The sequence below is a fragment of the Prorops nasuta genome, unplaced genomic scaffold, assembly GCF_024137725.1.
Source record: "Prorops nasuta isolate Cenicafe-Biocafe unplaced genomic scaffold, Cenicafe_Pnas_1.2 PNAS00006, whole genome shotgun sequence".
Lineage (NCBI taxonomy): Eukaryota > Metazoa > Arthropoda > Insecta > Hymenoptera > Bethylidae > Prorops > Prorops nasuta.
The window spans coordinates 3,302,114-3,325,884 of record NW_027116803.1 but is presented as its reverse complement, the minus strand read 5'-3'; the positions used below and the strand labels follow the sequence as shown (position 1 = coordinate 3,325,884).

The following is a 23,771-nucleotide window of genomic DNA, read 5'->3' as shown; positions in this document are numbered from 1 at the left end:
ATTGTTTCTTCTTACATTCCCATTAATTTGGTTTACATGTTTATTATTTAATACCATTAATCATTAATTTATAAAATTCTGTTTTAACATATGTGTAGCTTCAAATTGACGAGCTATACAGTGTAATTTATTTATCCATAACACAATTCGTTAAATTAAGGGCAAACCTAACCAGTAATGATTGTTTCTAATTCATTTGCGATTACATTTACAAGTGATCGTAAAATATTAGTAAAATGTCACAGTCAGTAAATAACAATGTGCATTCAATTGATGTTGTACTTCCAAAACATAGTTTGTTGTATCAAGAAAAACCATCTGAATATATTTTCTGTAAGCCAAAGTTAATTCCTCTGAAATCCGTTACTTTGGAAAAATTAGAAAAGATGCAGAAAGATGCAGAATTAAAGATTAAAGAGTCTGAAGCTGAAGAGCAAAAGAGAGAGCAGTAATTATATAGTACTACAATTACACATTAACAAACGATGCTTATTAATTGTAAGCTACCATATTGTGATACTTTTATTTATCCAAAATGACTCTTGGACCATTCGTGACAGAAGTTGTTGCAGCATTTTGTTTGGCAGCAATCTTGCTCTACAAATATGGCAACATATTTAGGCACCATCTTATTGTTACAATTTCAGTTTTAATTGCTTGGTACTTTTCATTATTAATAATATTTATTTTACCTTTGGATGTCTCATCCGTAAGTATATTTTTATATCTTATTTAATTATATTACAATACACACTAGAGAGTACAAGTTACAATTTTTATCTTTTTAGACTGTATTTAGGCAATGCGTACAACAAAATGTACATAATGTCAGCATTCTTAAACAATATGTACAGAATGATAGCACACTAAGTTCTATAGGAACCACTGTTGTTCCTCCAGCACATACTTGCCGTGAACCATGGTCTAGTGTACCAGAAGACACTTTTCCATATTTATGGAGAGTAGTATACTGGACTTCTCAATGTTTGAGTTGGCTTATTCTTCCTTTAATGCAATCTTATGTAAAAGCAGGAGATTTTACTATACAGGGCAAATTAAAGTCTGCGCTTATTGATAATGCAATATATTATGGAAGCTATTTATTTATATGTGGAATACTATTAATATATATTGCCCTCAAGCCTGGTGTTGATTTGGATGGGTTGGTAGATTATGTTTTTTATTGTATTTTTTAATTATAAAAATAATATAATGTCTATTGCTTTAGACAAAAATTAAAGACTATAGCATCATCAGCATCAAATACTTGGGGATTATTTTTACTCGTTTTATTGCTTGGCTATGCACTTGTGGAGGTACCAAGGGGATTGTGGAATGCCAGCAAGCCAGGATATACTTTAAACTATAGCTATTTTAAAGCTGCTAAATTAAGTATGGACAAAAGTGAAGCTGAAGAAAGAGTGGACGATATTTTAGAAGTATATAAGAGCAAATTAACTTTAATTCTTTTTATCACAACAAAGAATACTTTAGTAGCCAAATATCTTTTAGTCTTTGCAGGCAGCTTCAGTAGCAATTATACCAGGACATCAATCATATTACTTTTTAGAGACAATTTTTCAAAAAATTCCTGCAGAGTTACGAGACAGAATGAACAGAAGACAGTTACCAGATGATACCCCACCTGATGCCCCATCTGAGAAAGCTCTAATTCGATTGCATAGACAGGTTTGACATTTTTGTCCTTAACTCTAAATAAATTTTATTTTTATTTAATAGCTTATGCAAAACTAAGACATTTTTTTAGACTATTAAAGCTCTGCAAACATTACAAAGAACAGAAACACAATGGGGGATCGCAGTAGACAAGATATTTGATTTAGAAGATGTGGCTAAAAACCAATCTAGTCATGAAAAACGTTTTAAATCATCTTTTCCCAAGAATAGATCTATTATACTAAGGTTTATTTTCAATCCAGTAGTGGGTGAGTTTTCTTTAATTTCATTTACTTTCTAATATGGTATATTTAATCAGTAAATTTCTTTTTAGAATGGTACTGGAAATGTTGTATAAAAAGTTATGTGTTAAAAGCTATGGCTATTTTAACTGGCTGTCTTTCAATAGCAGTGGTGTGGTCTGAAGTAACATTCTTCAACAAGTCTCCTGTACTTTCATTATTTGCACAATTTTTAAATATTGCAAGAAAAAAATATGACTATTTTACTATAGAGGTAGTAGAAATTGTTGTCTACTTTATACCAAAAATTGTAGTAGTGATTATTAACATACATTTATCTCCTAGGTGCTATCAACACTAATAATTGCTTATCTTTGTTATTGTGCCTATTCCACTGTTTTAAAAATTCGGGTGCTAAATTTATATTATCTAGCACCTCATCATCAAACAAATGAGTACAGTTTGATATTTAGTGGTATGATGCTATGTCGATTAACTCCTCCAATATGCTTAAATTTCTTAGGACTTATTCACATGGATTCTCATATTATTGTAACGCATATTCTAGAAACCTATTATACACAGGTATAGCAATATTTTAAGACAGACATTATAGTAAAACAGATATATTCCACTAATAATTTAATGATATTAAAATTTCAAACAAATAGGTGATGGGTCATATGGATGTAATTTCAATAATATCGGACGGCTTTAATGTTTACTTCCCGATGGCTATACTTGCTTTTTGTTTAGCTACATATTTTAGTATTGGAAGTAGATTGCTTTCTATGCTTGGTTTTCAACAATTTCTTGGTGATGACGAATTCACTACAGATCTTGTTGAAGAAGGGCGAGAGCTTATAAAAAGAGGTAATTATTTTTCTATATATTCTAATCTAAATTATTACAGTGTTTTTTTTTTTAAGAGAGGCGTAAACGTCAAAGAACAGAGGACTCGATGAGTAGGAGGCGAGAGTACCAGGAAAGGTTCAATAATTCAGGAGCTTCTTCCCGTTATAGGTCAACAAGGCAGAGCTCAGATACTAGTAAGTAAAATGTTATGTATAGCATTATGTAAAATTAGTGAACCATAATTTGATTGCAATTTAGTTAAGGAAAACATAAAAATAATTTTTTTTGTAGTACGGCCATTAAGACGAGATGATTCAACAGAGTCTGCTAGAGCTGGTCTTTTACGTGATTTTGACCTTGCTGATTATTATGTCAGTATGAACTCTGAATTAGAAAATTATGGTGCAAATGCTCGTTACGAGGGAGGATATCAATCCGACGACATCCATGACATACATTCCAGCAATGCAAGATCATCATCTAATAATACAAATCGTGTTAGACCTCCTCCAAAAGGCTTATTTGATGATATTTAATCATGGATCTTCGTAACTCATAATCTATAAGGTTTGGAATTAGAACTTTTCGTTTATAGCATATCAACCAACTAGCTAGTCAAAATCTTGTGAAATTTAACGGCATCCCTAATACCGACATTGCAGTGTGAAATTCGAAAACACGTGTCAACGATACAACGCTATTTAACAACTGATTTCAAACTCATTATACCATTTTAATGATATCTCAAAATACTTTTTCCAGTAAATTTAAAAAAAAATTATAGCCTTATGAATAATAATATTTTCTTTCTTTCTTTTTTGAGGATATAACTATTTTACTGGAAAGAAAAATTCGCAACGTCATTGTGAAAATGTATACTGAGTTTAAGATCGATCTTTACATAATGCAGTATCGTTGAAACACGTTTTGCTCTGTAATGTCAGTATGAGATACCCCCGTTAAATGCTATTGCTCCAATACAAATTAGCAAAACTACTTGATTTAATTTATAAAAATATTGGGAAAAAATCAAGTAACATATTTAAAGGTTTAAAAATTATCATATAATAATCAGCTTTAAAGTCATACAAATTTACTTAAAACTTGTAAGCTTTGAGTATAAATTATATTAATCATGGTAATACTTTAAGAGAAAATTAACATGCATGGAAATGAATAAGGTATTATAGATTTTATAGTTGATTTTTCTTTTTATAATGAGGTATTAAAGGGGTAGAATTATGAAAAATGGTTTTAATTATTTAAATTATATAAATATTTATTAAAAATTGTATAGAATAACATCATCAAATGCTTTTTTTATTTATGATTTTATGTCAAATTGTTTTCTTATTTATAATATTTTATCATTACAGAATAGGGACATTGATGTCGAACAATGAAAAGGTTAGCTTAGACTTTATGTACAATACTACAATAATTATTAATAATAATTTAGATATAAATTAATTTGAATTTTGTAAATTTTCAATATGTTGAGTCATATAATCTTAAAGCAAAGACAAATAGCCATATAAACTTTCTTAATAAATATCCAGTTATAAACCCTATGTGAATAATGAAATTTTATTAATTCCTATCCAATTACCAGCATGAAATGAAGAAGCACTATAACGTTTTTTGGTCCTAAAAATGAAGAAAATGTCAGATTTATCACACATGAGATTTTTATATTTAATTATTTTAGAGCATATGTATGTTAACCTTTTATCAATTTTAACGGGAATCCGTATACCGACATTACAGGGCGAAAACTGCTTCGTATGCAGATTGCAGCGTCGTCATTTGTTGGCGGATTTGCATTTTTGTCGGCTTTTTGGAAACATAAGAACATTATCTAGTGAAGTACGTTGGAGGATTTTGCGATTTAATTGTTGTTTCTCAATAATGTTAATATATTTATTTAAACAAAAATTTTTTTTCATTTTTTGTTAATTTGCCCAACGTATCTCAGTAGATAATCTTCTGGTATTTTCCAAAAACCTATAATAACTTTACAACCCGCCAATAAATGACGACGCTGCATGCGAAGCAATTTTCGCCCTGTAATGTCGGTATACGGATTCCCGTTAAATATATTGTTCTAGTAATTGTACGTTCCCTAGGGGCTCAAAAATTCATAATTTTGTATTTTTGGCAAAAATTGTTAATTTTTTTATTTTTGACCTAATATTTTTGTGAAAACGTGGTACCGAAAATGTTTTATAATTGCATATGATTGGTATCTTATTGTACTTTAGGATACATTTCAATAAAAAGGTGTTGCAACCTTGCGCTCACATCAAAAATAGACGAATCTAAAAAATTGAAGAATTTTTACCAAAAAGGTAAAATTGCGAATCTTTGAGCTCATGGGGGAAACACATTATTAGAATAGTATAAATAAAATTAATAAAAGCTTTTAGAAAATATGTTCTGAAATAATTAAAAGCAAAAATTTCGTAAGCATGATCCATTTGATATTTTCTTCATTTTTAAACCCAAAAATCTCCTTATGAATCCTCATCCATTATTCTACAGTAGTGTAAATTAGTACTTTAACATGCCAAATTAATTTGTAAGCACATTCTATTCATTGTTATAGTAAATCATTTGACTAAACTTAAAGTTTAACATTAAATTTTTTGTTTATTTATTCTACAATTAAATCAACAATATGCATATAATATAAATAAGCTTGATGTATCAAATTTAGTAGCTTAATTATGGTTAAGTAAAATATACAATATAAAACGTAACAATTACTGTTATAAAAAAAGAAACTGTGTATGCTGTAATTATTTTCGTTAATTTCACATTTCTCATTCGTGAGCGGTTTTTAATATCATTCTTTTTAGTTATACTAGATATTGAAATTAGTGGTTCCAGCAATAACAAACTTGATCTACTTGAATAACACTCTTTTGAACTTATTTGCACTTTGTGCTTATTATTCGATTGATAAGAAACTTGATAGTAATCTTTTCGTTTCTGCCAAATAGGCTTTGTAGGATTTATAAGTAATAAAATCTCACTAAGCTTAAATATTTTAGGTGCAAAATTAGTCAAAGACACACGAGTGTATAAATCCTTTGCATGACGATGATATAACGGAACACTTGATAAAACACTTGAAATATTATTAACATCTAAACAAGTTTGTGAGACCTTGAAATCTTCTGTAAATTCCCAACAATAAAATATACTAGAAGCATTTGTTTTAAATACATTGTAAATAGGCATGTAGTGTGAATTCTCCCATTCCATACTGAATTGAGATATTTGAGTATTTTTATCAGGTTTAAAAAATATAGAATCTTCATATTGCTGCAAAACTACGCTCCTCATACATAAAGGCTCGTTTAGATATATTAAGCGGTCACTGTATATCGGACTACTTTGCAAATAAATATAGTATCGATACCTTTTAATGTCAGAAATATTAAATAAATTTTCTAATGACTCTATTCCATGATCCTTAGTATAACAATTCATTTCACAGTAATCTAAAAGATCGCCAACTGAAGCTCCAGCTTCGTTTATTTGATCAAATTCTTTATAAATATGTTCATATTGCTTATCATTTACTGTTCTATTACTTTCTTTACCTTCGTTAAAAAATGTATTGCATGTGTCGATATTTAAAATAAAATTTTTCTGTTTTTCCAAAGGAATATGCTTGGATTGAGTTGTAATGACAGATTTTATTGAATCAGATAATATTACTTTTTTATTTTTTACTATATCCTTTAAAGCTGTAGTATCTCTTGATTCCGAACACAAAAATCCTACTTGTGAAGGAATAATGTATGCGTGTGTTTCAGTGCAATGCATGTCTAAGGATTTTGTAGGCCCCTGTAATTCTTCGAAATTTACTGCCTTATAACTTCGACTTTCTTTAATAATTTCTGTATCGAAGCGATGGTAGTGGTGAACACACGCATAGCTGTATCAATTTTTTGATTCCAATTGTTCTAATTCTCGTTTTAACTTGTCTAAATCGTATAAAACCTTTAGAAATGAAAAAATCCTTTTATTAATTCTATAATTAAAAATAGAATGAGCAAAACGTAAGTAAAAAATTTTAAAACCTCCAATATTGTGGAAGCACTCCATGCTTGTGAGCGACAACTATCTTTGCAATATTCTCCATCTTTATTAGTGAGTTCTGGAAGTCCTCTCCAGTGATTTGTTGATGCTTCAACAAAATGACGAGAAATAATTTCTTCGGTGGAATTAATGGTACACCGTAGTTCTGCATTACCACCAATTAATGGAGCAAAATATAAACGGGCTCTAAGGAAAAAGCCCATAGGCCATACCCATTCCTAAAAATAAATCAAATTGAATACAATAACAAAAAACAATTAAATTAAAACCTACAGGACCCTGATGATAATTCCAGCCATGTGCTATCTTCGTATCAGTTGAATCATTGGAATTATCATAAAACCCGTTATATGACCAATCTGCAGGATCCAAAGTTTTCATTCCCAATGGACCAAGCAAAATTTGTTCTGCTTGCTTCAGCGCAGTCCAAGCATGTTTTGGATCAAACAATTCTGGAGCCTTAAAAATATTAAAATTAAATTAATTGGTATGTTGCTATATCGTAATAGATTCGACAATATTTTCAACTTACAACCACCATTGCTACAGGAAAATTAGGTCGTAATTGATAATCAGCCCATTCTTGTGTTGCTCCATGACTATCCTTTATAATCCCACGACGATGTATTAAATCTGGTCGAAGTTCACCTTCTGTGGGATTTTCATTAACGTAAAAGTACTTTGTAAAATTTGCAGAAATTTTATCAGACCATTGCTTATAGCTCCATGTTATTGCAGTGCCTATAGAAATTAGTTTCTCAAAAATTTCAATCTTATATGAAAAAAATATTATTTAGCTTACCATCACGATTTCTACGTTGAACACTACCATAAGGGAATAAATTCTGTTTGTAAAGCTCTGATAAAAAGCTTAAAATGCTTTTACTAAGACCTACAATTTCTACTGCTGACCCATCCCTAGGTGTAGCAGGTTTTCCTTTATTGCCAGCTTTTTCAGAAGAACCCATTTTATCCATCCACGTACCACAATTAGCATCATTACCACCAAAAACAAATCCGGTGTCTGGATGGACTCCGATTTGATTGTTGAAACCACGATCCGTCATGTGCTCATCAATTTGCTTACCAGCATTTTTCTCTCTGAAGCAAAGTCCTTGAAAATGAATTGTTAAAGCTTCTTGGATTACATCGTACAAAGGTTGATCCTAGAAGTCCATTTATAATATAATGATGAGTTTATAATACGAATAGTATAGATATTTTATATCAAGTGTAAAAATTTCTGTTCATATATGGTTGTTTTGAAGTTTATTCATATTTAACGCTTTACATTATAAAGTGGTAATACGTACCACTTCCCCTGCAGGTAAAGCGGGAGAGTCATCAGTAGGATATAATCTTGATACTTTGTCAGATAAAATATTTAAGCCATTTGGTACCTCTTGGACATAACACTGAATAGTGTACAGCCACCACCACAAAGCATCTCTACAATTGTATCTAAAAACGTTAACAAACGTTTGTTATAAAATTGATCTTAATTCTTTATACAGTAAGTCTTTAAAAAATGTTTTACCTAGCATTTTTTCCTTTATCGAGTAAGTTAGGTATTAATCCATGTCTCAGGGTTCCAGCATATCCAAGAATAATAAATCTAGCTTCTTGATGTCTTCCAGTTAACAATAACAATCCTCTAAGAGCAATAAATGTATCTCTGCCCCAATTCCTCATGTATCCGACTGTAAAGTGTGGTAAACCAGCAGATAGTGTCAAACATATCTGTTCTTCTTTGTCATTGAATTGTTTAATTTTTGGCTTTGGTGGTGTTAAATTAGGCGATAGTTCTGGCAATTGCGATGATTTAACAACTCCTCCCATTTGTATTGAAACGAGAGATAATATTTTAGTAAAGGTTAATCCGTTCTGCACAAATTCCGACATTAAACCATAGGCATGTTCGATTAAAATTAAATAAACATTAGTTATAAGAATATCAAAATAGCTTGGTACTAAATAACGTGGTATTAATTTGAATGGTTCCAAGGCTTCTTCTATCCAGTTACTTAGTGGCTTAGTGCCTTCGTCGTCTTTTAATCTTTGCCATATATAATCTATTAACCAGTTACCTTGTCTAAGATTGTTACACAGAGGATGACCTAAATCATTGTTGGGTCGAATATCAGATAACAAAGATACAACTCCTTGTAATCCTGCATATACCAATGGACCATAATCAGGTATATTATAAACACCAAACTGGTTTACTGATTCATCTCTTTCTTCTTGATCGCATCTATACAAAATTTTATTTAAATCTGCCAAATCTAATCGAGAAATGATAGCTCGCAATTCTGAAGATTTCGTCGATGTAATCGTGGAAATTGTACTGTGAAGTTTTGATAAAGCAGGTTTAATGTTTGCATGAAGAGAAACTCGAATAGCCACGACCGAGCCAGGCTGAAAGTTAACAAAATTTAATTGCGTTATTTTAGGATCTCCAGAATCAACTTTTTCCAATATGTCGGAGTCACACAATTGAATGTGTTCTTTTAATTTCGTCGTATACTCTGATAATCCGTTTATATAATCTTCATCTTTCTCATATTTTTCTGGATGACAGAATGGCAAGGAGCCATCATGAGCTAGCGAAGCTTCCAATAAAATTTCCTCTACAACTCCTTCGACTCTTAACGGTCTCGGCTGCCTTCTTAAATTACTGGCTTTGGGATCTGGATGTTGAAAAGCAGTGAAAGCAACTAGAACAACGCTATCGTGAGTTTCTGGTGAATGTCTTGTTACCGCTACTATGTCAGTATCCATTTGATCAACGAATACTTGGGAAAAGTTTTGTTGCCCCAATGTATAATGCAATTGATTCAATGCTCTTTTAGCTGCAATTATGCCAGAATTAGTGCTAATGCTACTACCGTTCTGGGGATCCTTATTGGACCATGAGGTATATTGTCTTTCTTCATCTACAACATGAATATGATGAGGAACCAATTCGTCGTAACCACGATTACTTCCGCTAGCACAGCAGGCCATTGAAACCAATGCTGCACTTGGTAATAAATCAAAAACACTTCTTTTCTCAATTGGACTGGGATTATCATGAGTTTGATCCAAGAACAAAGCGTGAGCTATACCGGGAACCAGGGGACGTTTGTGCGGTTGGAGAAAAGCTCCAACAGGCTCTCCACCATAACGATAAACCAATCTGCCCTCTTCGTGACTGTCCCAAGCTGACATCGCTTCTCTAATTAATGAAGTAATTCCAAGGCGATTGACAAAAATGTTATCTTTTTGATCGTTATTTGTAAATAATTCCGCAACAACGTATAAATCGGGGCGAATTTCTCTTGCAGCATCTAGCATGTATTCCGCTACTGGAATTGGAGTGGAGTGACAATTATCCAATCGAACACCATCGAATATCTTAGCCGTTTGTTGCACGTATTCCTTCATATGCTGCCATAAGAATGGACAATCTTCAGGGCTGCTACCGTATCTTAGCTTAACACTGTCCCCCCAAGCTATCAGCTCTCGTCTGATATAAACATTTGAATCTGGATCTGCAAAATTTTTTAAAGGATCGCCATTCATAACCCATCCATTATGTGCCATTAAGTAGCAACCATTTTCTGAATACATTATAGATTCTCTTTCAGTTAAGGAAGTAGGAGCTCCGTAATCAGTGAAATATCTGGGAACTAGCGGATTTTGTGTGCTAATTTCTTTAATCTTCGGTCCTCCTTCTTGTACTCTAAAATACCTTATGCCTGCTACAGAATTTTCTACAGCAGCATTGAGATGGTTCTGAATCTCATTAATTTTAGAATCATTAAGTTCTTGCAATTTGTTTTTCAATTCTTCCGCGCAACGCTTTAAGCGTGTATCTTCATCAAAACAGTCCTGTCTGTATGTATTATATTTTTTAAGTGCAAGCTGCATATTTATCTTTGCTTTCAATCGACGATATTTAGGATCCTCTATGATTATTAAATCCTCGCTAGGCGGCTCTTCACTGCAGTCTCTTGGTACTTTATCTCGCGCAATGTGTAAAAATTCGGCTACAATTTCATTGATATCGAGTGTGTAAAGTTCATAAAGTTTTATGGATGGTAAGAAGTATGCATGGAGTGCGTGTCTAATTGCCTAAAAGTTAAATGTGCCTAATATTATTAATTATTGTTATATTCAAATTTCATTAATATAAAATTGATTATCTCACATTTAAATGGTCCTCAGTTTCAACAACAGACGGTATTCCTTTGTACTCCCAATCTCCAGCTGCAACTTGTACTGTTAATTCAAAAAGAACTGCATCCAACAGATACGCAGATCGCAAATAAGGACTGTTAAGACAATTGTATGTACATTCTGGATGAGCTAGTAGAAGTGGACTTTCATTTGCTGTATGATTTAAAACTATATCACATATGCTTAGTGTCTAAAATGAATTAAAATAGAAACTCATTTTTACAAAATTTATGAATGAATAATTATGTGATAAATTATGACTTACATTCCACTCATTGCGCATTTTTGTTGTAAGTTCCTCAATATCATCAAAAGTAACAACTTTATTTGCATTGTTAAAATTTGGATTTAATTTTAACTGATCACTAAGACTATAACATGATCTAGATCCCCCCAGTGCCTAGATAGAACAAATAATTTGTTTTTTACCATTGTTATAGTTTTGTAAAAGAGTAAATAAATTTACCTGAATTGGTGTAAAATGAATAACATTATAACCAGAGTTATATGCTACACTTAATTTATCTTCCCATGTTGAAAATGGACCCAAACATTTTGCTAGTACTGTTTGACACTGAATACAATCCAAAGGTAAACTTTGTCCAAGTTTACCTACTTTTAATTCTGGATCTACCAATAAATATCCAGAGGCAATAACTTTTAATTCATCTTTACTGTTTAAAAATATTTGTATAATTAATATCTCAATTAAATAAACATAGTATATTTGATAATTACTTACCTGGAATATGTTGCATAGTAATGGAAAGATCCAGCCAAAGTTATATATAAATTAGCAGAATCATGTACCCATTGCAATTCATAATATGTTTGTCTTTTGAATGACTGATTATGATCTTGTGGATGATTTGTAAAAATATTTACTTCTTTCCCAAGAAGAGATGCCCCTAATCTAAACTCCACGTGCCATCCTGTATTTTAAATGAAGATTTTTTACAATAATTTTTATAAAAGTCTATCTACAGGATCCACCACTTAATATGCTCCAGAGTATAGATGTGAAGGAATGCATATCTATGTAATTGTGAAAAATGTTACATTTTTTAATTGAATCTTTTCAAAACTTTCTCCTATTTGTATTCATAGGTCTCATGTAAAATTTGGAAATTTTTAATAAATACAGATAAATATAAATATTTCCTTATATGCATGATTTGGAGCATTTTAAGAGGCAGATCCTGTATATTATAATAAAATTTGATTACCTTTTTTAACTCTATAAAGTATCCCATCATGATGTTCACCATTATTTAACGTTAGTATCCTTATTTGTATTAACTTTTGAGTTTGTATTATTGAATCCTGATTTGCCATATTATTTCTTGCCTAAAAAAAGATTTTTCTTAAGTTTTAAAGTAATTAAAAATAATATATCACTCTTTTAAATTAAAATATTAAAAGCTATAAGTCAAACACAGAATGATTTTAAAATAATTAACAACTTTATACTAACAGATTTAATGCTTATAGGTCAAGTGTGCAGAATGAACAAGTGTCTAGCTGAACTAATGGCTTAATATAAGTTATGGACACAAAGCATCTACCAAGCATACAATAGACTAAGATTATATTACTCTGTTCTGCTACATGCACATGCATAAAGCTAGCATCTATCCTTACACTACATACTTAAATTACATATTCATTTTTATATTTTGCAATATGAATAAAAATCGAATATATAATTCATATCATAAACTTTATGATGTTAAATACCATGTAATTGCATCCATGTAAGATCCACGTAAGTTATTTATGTTCCAATTTTTCTAATTTAAAATTAAACTGCTGATAATATTATCATTGAATTGCTATGATTGTAGGTTATTAGGACATTTGAATCAACAAGTTAAACTTACAGAAGGCCTAAGATATTTCAGGCAATCGACAATTGATTGTGCTATTCTTCCAAAAAACCATTTTATTTTATATAATAGATCCATTTTTATTAAGCGATAAAGCGAACAAGCTGTTATTTGCAAAACAAATATTATTTTAGAGTATTTTACTCTTTAATGGTTTCATTAGTTTAGGAGTTTAAAAATGCAGAAGCAAGGAAATTGCTGCTTCAGTTTCCTATAAAAAAAAAAAAACAGATTCTATAAACAATAAAAAATAATATTCTGCAAAATATAAAAATGTATAAAAAATATTTCATTTTTTTGCTATTAACCATATAATTTTATATTACTTTATTAATAAAGTGATTTAAAACTTAATTTTTACTTTTCCAACAAAACTCTAATTTTTTACAATACAAAAATCAATGTATTTGTGTGAAATTATAGTGTAAAGGGAAGTCAATTAATTTAACAATATCAAGCTTTGTACAGACTGATCTTACAAAATTGAAAGAATAGTTAAAGCAGTTTTAATTGTTTAGCAATGATTATTAGATTTAATATATACTATAATAATAAAATAATTACTCTTATAATTCAAAAATTTATTATCTTTCTAGAACAAATAATGTAAGTCTATTTCAACTTTTAAATTCATAGATTAAGATATCAAACAGCATTGACATACATACAAGAGCAAAATGTTAGCTGATTAACATGTAGTGTAAATAACGAAAAAAATGTAATTTTGTCAGAAATTGAAATTTCTTCACATGAATTTAAAAGTTTTCAATTACCTTAAATTACTTTTTACTTAGATTAAACTGCTGTGCCTTCTTATGGATGGACTGTTAATCTGTATTAGAGCTGTTGAAAACTAAGTCTAGACAGTCTGGTTGATAAAATGTTTTTTGAATTTGACCTCTAATATAGTAAAGGCAGATTCTGAAGGTCATATTGTCGAGTAAGCTTTGGCCTTTGGCGGCTTACTTAACCTACAAGTCTACTATGGAAGTACATACGGAAGACTCTCGGCTTCATTGTTAAGCAATAATATTAAACGGCTTGATACATCAAATATTTTGGTCCAATTTACAAAACAGCATCAGTTTATCTTTATTATGGTTAAGTTACCTGAACTATTTAAATAACAATATTATATTACAAATTTATTCAAATTTATTTATAAATCTTATATTATCTGTTATAATTATAATTTATGAACTAATATAAAGTGTAATCGCATATTTACATGTATTTCTTACTGCGGTTATTTATTCTTTATTCTAATTATGTACGTGAATATGCCGCAAGTTAAGGGTTAAGCTCATAAACTTTATATAACATGTGAACTTAAATGTTGTGATGGCTCTTATATAGGTTACAGGGCCTGTATTTCGTGTATTGCTCTTATCAGACTACCATCTTCATACATTATGCTTCAAATAAACAAGTTTATACACTGGTATACATATAATAATTATTAGATGTTTTCTGCATACAGGTTTTCTGGGTTTCATCTAACCCTGTTTCAGACATTCCTAATTCTATTTTGTGTCAATTTGACGTGATTCTTCTGTTTATCCGCTATCTACATATGTATACCATATCAACATTACCAAACAATAGGTCTGTCTCGTTGCCTACACTTTTTACCCTTTGTGCACTTTTTAGGGTGTCAACTTATACAATGGATAAAGACAGAAATACGGAAAGTGTAGAAAGTGTTAAAAGTGTAGGCCAACGAAAACAGACCTAATAACAGCTGTTTTAAGTTCAACTAGTGGGCTGCTTCACTTCAGCAGCAAGTAGCCTGTAGCTGTAGAGTGACTAGAGTGTAGAGTGTAGCACTCAGTAGCACTTGCTGCTACTGCTGTCTGCTACACCGAAAACAGATTTAATTTTTTCTCCCTACTTTATTTTCCCGATATCTCCCTTACTTTACATATTAGTGAATAAGAATTAAGTGGAGAAAAGAAAGTACCAGATTTTGGCAATTTTAACTTCTGTTATAAAAAGCAGGAAGAGGATGCAAATTTTGCAAAATCCTCATGATGATAAACGGCGGGAATTTGATACTCCCTCATTCTGCTCACACCCAAATCACCGAATAGTGACGATAGTGGAAAACAGAATAATTGTAGAAATGGTATAGAAATCATGGTAGAAACTGTTAAAACGCTATTATGTATCATTGAAATAAGGGTAGAGGACACTAAAGGATAAAAAAAATAGAGTAGCTCATGAGTGAGTCAAAAAAGTTTAACAGGCATTTTTGAAAAACTCTCTTTGGACTTAAGTTTTTTCGTGTTATCCCCGGACTTAGGGTGAGTCCGACCAAAACCTGTAAGGTAAAATTTTACCATGTAGGATTGCCAATTTTTCGAAAATACGTATGCTGATTGGCTAATTCACAGCAAATTGGCAATCCTACATTGTAAAATTTTAGATTACAGGATTTGGTCGGACTCACCCTTCCCTTAGCAGTTGGCTGGTACTGTTGGCAGCTTTGGAATTTGGACACGTTCACGGAGATGTTATTACGCTGAACAACGCTGTTGACGAATGACGCTAATGCGCATAGAAAAATGACTAAAATGTGTGCGCAGTAGAGTAGCGTTGATGGCGATGCTATATATGTATGGATATGGATGCTATGCTCCGTGAACGTAGGGAACGCACGGAACGCACCCTTTATTAACTCGTCCACAGTTCATATTTATTGCGTGCAATGCGTTGCGTTTAGTAAGGTTTTTTGGGAGTGTCAACTAAGTTTCCAAATAGTCAAATTTAGTTGTGCATTTAATTGAAGTTTTAATACGACATAAGAATGGGTGGAGGTGATTTGGTGAGTAAATATATTTAAACAATTTTACTTTGAAAAATATTCTAACGTAGTAAATCGATTAAATAACTAATATATTTTTTATTTGTGTCAATTAAAAAATACTAATGGAATTAGTCCATAGATATTTTGTATATTTTTTGTTTTCATTTATTTTTTAATTAATACATTGTTATTATGCTTTTTATAGAATTTAAAGAAATCATGGCATCCATCTACTATGAAAAATATGGAAAAAGTATGGAAAGCTGAGCAAGAAAGTAATCAAGAAAAGAAGAGAATTGCAGAACTGGAGAGAGAAATTCAAATGGAAAAAGATCGAGAAAACATAACAAAATATGCAATGGAGCAAGGGGTTATTGACAAAAAAGATGACAAAAAGTTAGACTGGATGTATAAAGGACCAAATCAACTTATCAATCGTGAAGAATACTTACTTGGGCGCCCAATTGATAAATCATTTGAACAGTTGGCTAAACAAGAAAAAGAAAAGGATTTTGAAATACAGAGAGTACAAAAAAATCATGTAGAATATGGTAAGGTTCTGGCTCTTTTGCCTGTTAAAATTATATTATTTTCTAGAAAAATAATCTTACTTTATACTTTTAGAGTGTATACCACCTTCATTAAGATTTTTTTCTGGGAATGAACAAGTTGACTTACAAAGAAAACTACAAGAAGATCCTTTATTTGCTATAAAAAAAAAAGAAAAGGACACTAGAAATCAATTATTCAAAAATCCAGTTAAATTACATCAACTTAAAGAGTTGGTAAGTATACTTAATAAAATAAATTTTTCTCTTCTGTAGCTCTTAACCCTTTACACTTCGCTGTTTTCACACAGGGAACATTGTGCCCCTTGAGAGGGGACAGTGAAGTTTAAAGGATTAAAGTAATTTACTGATAGTTGTGTCTGCATATTTTAAGTTGGAACAACAAAAAAGGAAAAGTAAAAAGAATAAAAAAAAAAAGGCCAAAAAGCATGATGATGAAAAAGAATTAGATGAATTATTGACTGCAAAATACAAAAAATTACAAGATAAGATAAAGAGACAAGATATTTTGAAATCTGTTAAAATGCATAAACATAAGAAAAAATCAAGGAAATTGAGTAGCAGCTATGATAGTGAAAGTAGCGAAAATAGTGATGATGGTACTTCAGAAAAAGATAGAGTTAAGAACATAAAGAAATTTGAAAATAAGCAGAAAAGGTTGAGAAGAGCAAGTACTTATGAAAGTAGTGATGAAGATATAGAGATGAAAGTTGATATTAAAACACAAAGTAAAAGTGAGAAGGAAAAATGTTTAGGTACTAGCTATGCTTCTAAAAAAAAAGAAACACACAATAGTAAACATTATAGAAATCGATCCAAGAGCCCAAAAAAAGAAGAAAGTAGTTCTCATTGTTACAATACAGAGAAGGTTTTATTGCAAAAGAAAGATTATTCCACAAGCAGAAAATATAGGGATTACTCAGAAGAAAAAGAAACTATCAAAAGTTATGGCCTGGTAGTAAGTAATTAATAATAAGGATAAATAGAATTTAATAGTTTTATAGAAATAAGGTATAATAAAGTGATATATATTTTTCAGAAAGCAGATGGAACTAAAATTTCATTAAAAAAAAGTCCTATCCATAAAACATATATAAAAAAAGAGGAGAAGAAAAAAGAGCAACCATGGAAACCAAAACCGCGGCAACGACTTACAGAAGAAGAGAAAGAAACGAGAAGACAAGAAATGATGGCTAATGCAAGTTGGCGGGATAAGGAACGTGAAAGAAATATTAAAAGATATCGTGATGAAGATAAGAGAGAAAATGAAAATAGTAAATCATTTAATAAAGATTTTCTAAGGTTAGTATAACTTAACTTTTTATACTTATAGAATTATAATGATATCTAAATTAAAAAATGCTGTTCTGAAAGGATAAAACATTTTATCTTCTAATTCTATTTTCATCTACTTTTATAGACAACAATTAGCTGCTGCAACAAATACGAGTACTGTCGCATCTAGAATAAGATCTAATATAAATAATATACAGCGATCAGGGCGTGCAATGGATACTAATTTTGCAAGACGATGAAAATTAATCAAATAAAGTATGTATATAATTGTTTATAATTACCTTCATTTTGTATGCTATTATATACGGATCATTTAAACATATGCTTTCATATATACCAAAATTGTAAATCCATTTTTTTAGTCTAAAAATATGCCTATTAATCATTTTAATAGTAGAATCGCATTTTCTGTACATCATATTTCATTAAAAAATTAAACTTTTTACTTAAAAAACATTCATTCTAAGAGACATTCTAACTATTCAATAGTTCATTGAAAGTATGAATGATAAAATTTCTTTTTGAAATATGTAATATAATTGAAAATATAATATATCAGGTACTTTTCAAAATTACAAGAAAACTTTTAACTTCCTACATATTCATAAATAGACATTCTGCATACAATTTAATGTACAATACATATTAAATTCACACCTTTATGAAATTTTGCACATCTCAGGAGATTCTGTAACATCAGCGATGTCTGATATTGTAGTTACACATTCTCCAGTAAGAACATTGTTTACCACAGCTCTAGCGAGATATCCTGTGGTTAATGAGTAATGAGCTGAGAAAAACACTGATTGATCATCAGTCTTTTCTAAATTATGATCCTAAAATGCAATATGAATTAATTTAACAGATTAAGCGATTGTAAATAATGATTCAAAATACATACTTTACAATACATGATAAAAGCATCATCGACTAGTTTATCAAGGTCTAGTTGTTTTTTAAAGCTCAATTCAGGATTTCTTAGTAAAATAGTTGACACAATGTTAAGTAGCTCAACAATGATTTGACGATATTCAGGCATTCTTATATGATGTAAAAGCGATTCAACAAGTAAAGCAAATGTAAGTTCTGATCGTGTCATATTTGAAAGTGTTGGCTGTTGAGGCAACTGTTTACCCCCCACGCAAATTCCTCCAGGGCACTTAAGTAAAACTTCCCAAACTTGGTTGTAAAAATGAATAGGCACTCTGCAAAGACTTCCTTCAAGTTTTCGTCGGCCCAATACAGTAAGACTATAAAATGAAAACGTTTTTATTAAATTAAATGTATTTTTCAAACTCTTAAAAAAAAGTATTATTTACCTTTCACTACTAGCCCAATCTTTAACAGTTAATACTTTAATTAAGAATTGTCTAATTTCGTATGGGCTATAAGTTTCTATGGGTTTCTTGTCTTTAACAAACATTTCCAAATAAAGTTTCATTGCTTCTAACACCCAGCTGTTCAATATAAATCTTATATATTTTTCTAGTGTTAAAATAATTAATTTAATTGAAATATTATGAAAATTAATAATACCCAATACGAATTTTTAATATTCCTTTAAACATTTCTGGATTGGTTCCTATCAATCTTCCACAATACAGAAGAACCTCTTGCTGCAGAACAGCTTGCACAACATTGTGAGGTTGAATTGTGGAATACATGACTGACTGTATTTCTGCTGGTGTCATAGGTTTGTCAAATACCGTTTCTTCATGGCCAATTACTCCAACTGTTATCTTTAACATAACATTAGCACTAAAGCGGAAAAGAATCAAATTTATACCTAAATAAAGTTACCTGCTTTCCTTTAACAAGAACACCAGTTATAAATGGACTAATACTATCCACTGTATGATTGAGAAGGCTACAACAGTATCGAACGACCATCCAATACCTTAAAGACCCAGCTTGCTGGTACAAAGCTCTTAAATGATCACCAACTAAAATATAAGACAATTTTGAAGTAACCAACGACTATTATGAATAAAAGATTTATCACCTGTGGTTCCATTTAAATCATAGTTGATCCCTTCTCGTTTTAATAAAATTCCAAAAAGTTGGCATTTAGCATACAATCCAGGACTATTTCTAATCTCATTTATTACATTGCATAGAGGCTCCTTAGAAAAATTCTGAAATCAATATCATAAATGAAATAAATGAGAAAAATATTTAAAACTTACAATATGTATGTTTTTCATTAATATTGAACCTACTGAAAAACATTTAATATCTTCTGCATAAGCAAGAGCTCTGGGAACATCAGTAAGACTTTGGTATCCTATATAATCATGTTGTAACTGCTTAAATTGTGTTAGTTGTAAATCTGTTTCCATACTGTTTACGAAATCCAAGTGTTCTATAAAATTTAAATGTTAAAATTGTTTGAAAAATGATGGCTTTGAGTAGAATTAAACAAAGCATAGCTACCAATACAAGATGATGAGATTAAATTTTGCAAACGCCCAATTCGTACTTTTGTTCTATTACAGTATCCTTTTTTTAACATTGCAAACAGATCTAACATCTCTTTAAATTGTGGATCCCTATTTATATAAAGTTATATAAAGGTCGATTTAATTGACACAAGAAATTTAACATTTAAATAAGTTATACTACATGTATTGAAATCATTAAAAAAAATACCTCATATGTTCCTCTCTTATCAAGAGACAAACTGTAGGACGTCCTGATAATCTCCAATATTTGCCAACAAATTGTAGCTCCGTTTTTATATCGTCAATTAACAAAGCCATATCTCGATATAAATAAAAATTGGAAACTTCAAAAATTAGTGGATAGCACAGAACTGTCATTCCACAAACTCTGTAAACCTTGAAAAGATGTTATTAAAGGTTTTATGGGTACTTTTTAATATTGTTTAATTAATAACTAAACTATTCTTACACTTACTTTACTGGTACCTAAAGAACCTATTGGTCTAGCAGGGCGCCCTTGAAGGTTTAGCTTATTGTTTACACCAAGTTTTTGATAAACCTTAACTAATTGTGTTGAAGACAAAATTTGAACAGGTTCTACTTCATGAGGTGTTTGTGTTTGAATTCCATAGGTTGCCATCATTGCTTGCAATCTCATAGATTCAGCGATCAAGACAATTTGAACTACAAGATCAGTATGTGTTCCCTATAGAAGATTAGTAACCATTAAATATAAAATATTAGAAAAATAACAACAAGCAATACCATATAAATATTATTATTATAGGAGAGAAATAGAGAGAAATAGAGAGAAAGAGAAATAGTGACACAAACCAAAATAGAGATATTAAAAAAGTATAATTCATTTGCAAAGCTGCATGCATTCTGTGTTGTTTTAGCTATTATTTAAAAAATATTGAACACCATAAGTAAACATCAAAAACATTAGATTTAATTTTAATTAAGAACAAGATCTGAAAAAACTTCAATGCTAGAATGCATAAGTACAGCAAATTTAAATCTTTGTATACTTACAATACTGGGCTTTGCCTGTGTAAAATACAACAAAACGTTAATATCTAAATGTATGCAGACTCTATATGTAGATTATATTTTAAAAGTTATTAAGTACAATAGAAGGATTTATTCTTACTTGAAAAGCAGAATATCTTCCAGCCCTTCGGGGTCTGTTATAAGATGGCAAGTAGCGACGAACGGGGTCCAATTCATTTATATGCAGTAAACTAGCTGTTAATAACTGAGAAATCACGAACATTGATTGATTCCACAAGTAAATTGACCCTTCATTTTCCGAAGATCCTCTACAACCTCGACCTTCTTCGCTTGAAACCCGAAAAGTGCTACCAGGATCACTTTTTTCAGCTTCCAAATGTTCTTCAGATACATAATAATACATTGGTATCACTGGATCTATTTTTAAATAAATTTTTCAATATTTATATACATTATGCACAGTTTTGGTCTTGGATTATAAAATTGTACCTCCATTTACGTCTTTATGGATTCTTCCTTTTAATAAATTTTGATATTCTTCAACCTGATCTGGGAGGCTTTTAAACACTCCATCTATTATCATAAATATATAAAAAATAGGCCATTCACATTCTATATTGTCAAAGTCCTAAACAAAAGAAATTATAAGCAAGCTGTTATGTGTTTCTTAACAACTATTAAAGTATAGCTAGCAAACAAGAGTAAATTCACAAACTTTAATTTTTCCAGATTCATAATAACGTTTAGTTTTATCTTCCAAAACACTTTTGTACCCATCCCTTCCAAACCGTTTGAATCCATAATTTCCTTTAAGTCGTCGAACTATATTAGCTTTAGTTTCATTATAAAGTACCTCTTCATGTGTAGCAAAAGCCGGGAAAGAAATTGTCATCAACAAAGCAGCATCAACGCTCTATAAAAATGTTTGTGATTTTTTTTCCTATATTATCTATACTTTATTTTACAGGGCATCTAAAAAGTCTCGAAATGGTCAAATATATCAAAAACTTATAAAATTTAAAGAAATACCTTGGAGCTGGATTCTCGTGGCAACATGGTTTCAAAAATACTTCTGTTTCGATTATGAGCATCGATGTCTACATATACTACAGACCAGGAAGCTCCCTTTTCTCCAAAAAGATTACAGCCGTTAATTGCTTCCAGAGCACTTTTAGCTATGCCAATAGAGCTTGCATGTATTTCTGGAGTTCCATCATTATAACGGCTTCCACGCTCCCACATACCAAAATCTGGAGTTCTATAAGCCCTTTCTACATAATACACAAGGTTTTGTACAAATGCAACTTCATCTTGAGTATATATAATTTGCAATCCAGAAGATATCATTTGAACCAAAAATATTAAGTAAAGAGAGACAACATCAATCTGAAATAAAGTAATATGATAATCTTTCATTTCTTAATATATTTCTAAATTATTTACTTGTAAATGATTATAGCTGGCATCATCAAATATTTCATCTCCTGTATCCAAGTGAAATTTACAATGAAGAGCAAATCGATTAGATTGATTTTTTTTAAATAATTCTATTCTTGCAGACTGCTTAATCCAACATTCTAGGATACCTCTCATACATTTAATGGCTGATTGCCCTAATTCATATGATTTCCCACGATCATCATCAATACGTCTGTAAAATTAAGATGAAAGAGAACAATAACAGTATGTTTGTAAAGTATCATCAAAGTAGTTGATTATTTATAAATACACTAATTTTGATTACCTATAAGCTTGGTATAAACTCCATATTGCTGCAGCGCAGTAAATGCTGTCCCGTATACTACCAACATTTTTATCATTTGAAATTTGAGGAAATAATCCTGTTATACAGCTTTGATATTGTAATATTTGTCTTTTAACTAAAAAAAAGTAATACATATTAATGAAGAGAAATTTGTATCTCCTTTTCTTATATTTTTTTTTACCTATGCCATAATAGATATCTAGCTGTCGAACAGTATCCTCATAATTTGAAATTTTTAAAAACATATCTATGTCTAAGTCAATGATACTACCCTGCCTTATATTTTTCATAGGAGGAATCCTAAACAAGTATTACTTTTCATTTAGGTTATACTATTAAACTATTGTTTTATAAGAAAAATTTAAAAAACTACACCTTTTAGATGTTATAAGAGAAGTCATGATGGAATAAAGAAATAAATTATAAATATAAGCTTATCTGTTAATGTGTAAGTTCTTGAATATAATAGCTCGTATTATATGAAACACAATAATGATAAAATTAATTTAAAACTAAAAATAGTTCAACCTTACTCCTAAAGTCAACTGACTATTTTCTACAGATCTGATCGGATACTACAGATCTACATATAGTATAACCAACCAAATAGATCTACAGATCAACAATCATAAATACATATATGTATGCATACACAGTGGATTTTATGTATTGTGCATTATACTATTATTTTATTGTTGTGACCATGGTAAACACATGTAATAAAAAATAAAAGATTTTTTTAGAGCCGTCGTTCACCAACGTTATCGTCGTTATCTAGTCTGCTAGTATGTTACATACATACTACATATGTATATCAAATTAAATTATGGAGGATGGATGAAGTAAGTCACGTGACAGAATTTGTTGTTATTTGCTAGAAGAGCAGCAC

The 23,771-nt window shown here is 30.4% G+C and overlaps 4 protein-coding genes across 10 annotated transcripts; 2 read left to right on the top strand and 2 right to left on the bottom strand.

Annotated features, from left to right (window-relative positions):
- Positions 1–401: 401 nt before the first annotated feature.
- Positions 402–4,345, top strand: LOC136774011 (LMBR1 domain-containing protein 2 homolog). Of its 2 annotated transcripts, XM_066728040.1 has the most exons (11): positions 402–709; positions 789–1,162; positions 1,229–1,439; positions 1,513–1,689; positions 1,769–1,946; positions 2,012–2,193; positions 2,265–2,504; positions 2,591–2,792; positions 2,849–2,968; positions 3,066–3,341; positions 4,151–4,345. In XM_066728040.1, exons 1-10 carry the CDS (start codon positions 536–538, stop codon positions 3,308–3,310), a joined length of 2,103 nt encoding a protein of 700 aa, XP_066584137.1. In that variant the 5' UTR covers positions 402–535; the 3' UTR covers positions 3,311–3,341; positions 4,151–4,345. The 2 variants fall into 2 exon arrangements, with proteins under 2 accessions (XP_066584137.1, XP_066584136.1); XM_066728039.1 differs by having other exon boundaries at positions 3,066–4,345.
- Positions 4,346–6,646: 2,301 nt separating this feature from the next.
- On the bottom strand, positions 6,647–14,799 carry LOC136774009 (glycogen debranching enzyme). 4 transcript variants are annotated; one of them, XM_066728036.1, is made up of 15 exons: positions 14,220–14,799; positions 13,765–14,106; positions 12,986–13,202; positions 12,332–12,452; positions 11,848–12,037; positions 11,572–11,779; positions 11,371–11,505; positions 11,077–11,295; positions 8,422–11,000; positions 8,198–8,345; positions 7,687–8,050; positions 7,417–7,625; positions 7,158–7,343; positions 6,866–7,102; positions 6,647–6,785 (listed from the first exon to the last, which is right to left on the bottom strand). In XM_066728036.1, exons 3-15 carry the CDS (start codon positions 13,067–13,069, stop codon positions 6,726–6,728), a joined length of 4,740 nt encoding a protein of 1,579 aa, XP_066584133.1. In that variant the 5' UTR covers positions 13,070–13,202; positions 13,765–14,106; positions 14,220–14,799; the 3' UTR covers positions 6,647–6,725. The 4 variants fall into 4 exon arrangements, with proteins under 4 accessions (XP_066584133.1, XP_066584132.1, XP_066584134.1 ...); XM_066728035.1 differs by having other exon boundaries at positions 13,765–14,799; XM_066728037.1 differs by lacking the exon at positions 12,986–13,202 and having other exon boundaries at positions 13,765–14,799.
- An 818-nt stretch (positions 14,800–15,617) lies between these two features.
- LOC136774176 (pre-mRNA-splicing factor CWC25 homolog) lies at positions 15,618–22,221 on the top strand. Its single transcript, XM_066728323.1, has 7 exons — positions 15,618–15,815; positions 16,003–16,348; positions 16,422–16,582; positions 16,740–17,324; positions 17,406–17,668; positions 17,787–17,917; positions 22,085–22,221. The coding sequence occupies exons 1-6, from the start codon at positions 15,798–15,800 to the stop codon at positions 17,899–17,901; spliced, it is 1,488 nt and encodes a 495-aa protein (XP_066584420.1). The 5' UTR covers positions 15,618–15,797; the 3' UTR covers positions 17,902–17,917; positions 22,085–22,221.
- Positions 18,308–23,666, bottom strand: LOC136774174 (probable phosphorylase b kinase regulatory subunit beta). Of its 3 annotated transcripts, XM_066728318.1 has the most exons (19): positions 23,258–23,655; positions 23,064–23,182; positions 22,862–22,997; positions 22,561–22,768; positions 22,147–22,503; positions 21,833–22,030; positions 21,607–21,745; positions 21,257–21,534; positions 21,139–21,153; positions 20,579–20,809; positions 20,312–20,499; positions 20,096–20,211; positions 19,882–20,024; positions 19,665–19,797; positions 19,463–19,605; positions 19,199–19,401; positions 18,982–19,119; positions 18,564–18,912; positions 18,308–18,498 (listed from the first exon to the last, which is right to left on the bottom strand). In XM_066728318.1, exons 1-19 carry the CDS (start codon positions 23,281–23,283, stop codon positions 18,322–18,324), a joined length of 3,297 nt encoding a protein of 1,098 aa, XP_066584415.1. In that variant the 5' UTR covers positions 23,284–23,655; the 3' UTR covers positions 18,308–18,321. The 3 variants fall into 3 exon arrangements, with proteins under 3 accessions (XP_066584415.1, XP_066584417.1, XP_066584416.1); XM_066728320.1 differs by lacking the exon at positions 23,064–23,182 and having other exon boundaries at positions 23,535–23,666; XM_066728319.1 differs by lacking the exon at positions 21,139–21,153.
- Between the last annotated feature and the right edge of the window lie 105 nt (positions 23,667–23,771).

Coding starts and splice junctions, on each gene's coding strand:
- LOC136774176 (XM_066728323.1), top strand. Junction 16,583..16,739: donor TACATCAACTTAAAGAGTTG/GTAAGTATACTT, acceptor GCATATTTTAAG/TTGGAACAACAAAAAAGGAA. Junction 17,325..17,405: donor TCAAAAGTTATGGCCTGGTA/GTAAGTAATTAA, acceptor TATATTTTTCAG/AAAGCAGATGGAACTAAAAT.
- LOC136774009 (XM_066728035.1), bottom strand. CDS start 13,069: ATGGATCTATTATATAAAATAAAATGGTTTTTTGGAAGAATAGCACAA. Junction 7,344..7,416: donor TTCCTGTAGCAATGGTGGTT/GTAAGTTGAAAA, acceptor AATATTTTTAAG/GCTCCAGAATTGTTTGATCC. Junction 7,103..7,157: donor GGAATTATCATCAGGGTCCT/GTAGGTTTTAAT, acceptor ATTTATTTTTAG/GAATGGGTATGGCCTATGGG.
- LOC136774174 (XM_066728318.1), bottom strand. CDS start 23,283: ATGACTTCTCTTATAACATCTAAAAG. Junction 21,746..21,832: donor ATGAATCTGGAAAAATTAAA/GTTTGTGAATTT, acceptor TCTTTTGTTTAG/GACTTTGACAATATAGAATG. Junction 19,120..19,198: donor ATATTAAAAATTCGTATTGG/GTATTATTAATT, acceptor TATATTGAACAG/CTGGGTGTTAGAAGCAATGA.
- LOC136774011 (XM_066728040.1), top strand. CDS start 536: ATGACTCTTGGACCATTCGTGACAGAAGTTGTTGCAGCATTTTGTTTG. Junction 1,947..2,011: donor TATTTTCAATCCAGTAGTGG/GTGAGTTTTCTT, acceptor ATTTCTTTTTAG/AATGGTACTGGAAATGTTGT. Junction 2,505..2,590: donor TAGAAACCTATTATACACAG/GTATAGCAATAT, acceptor TCAAACAAATAG/GTGATGGGTCATATGGATGT.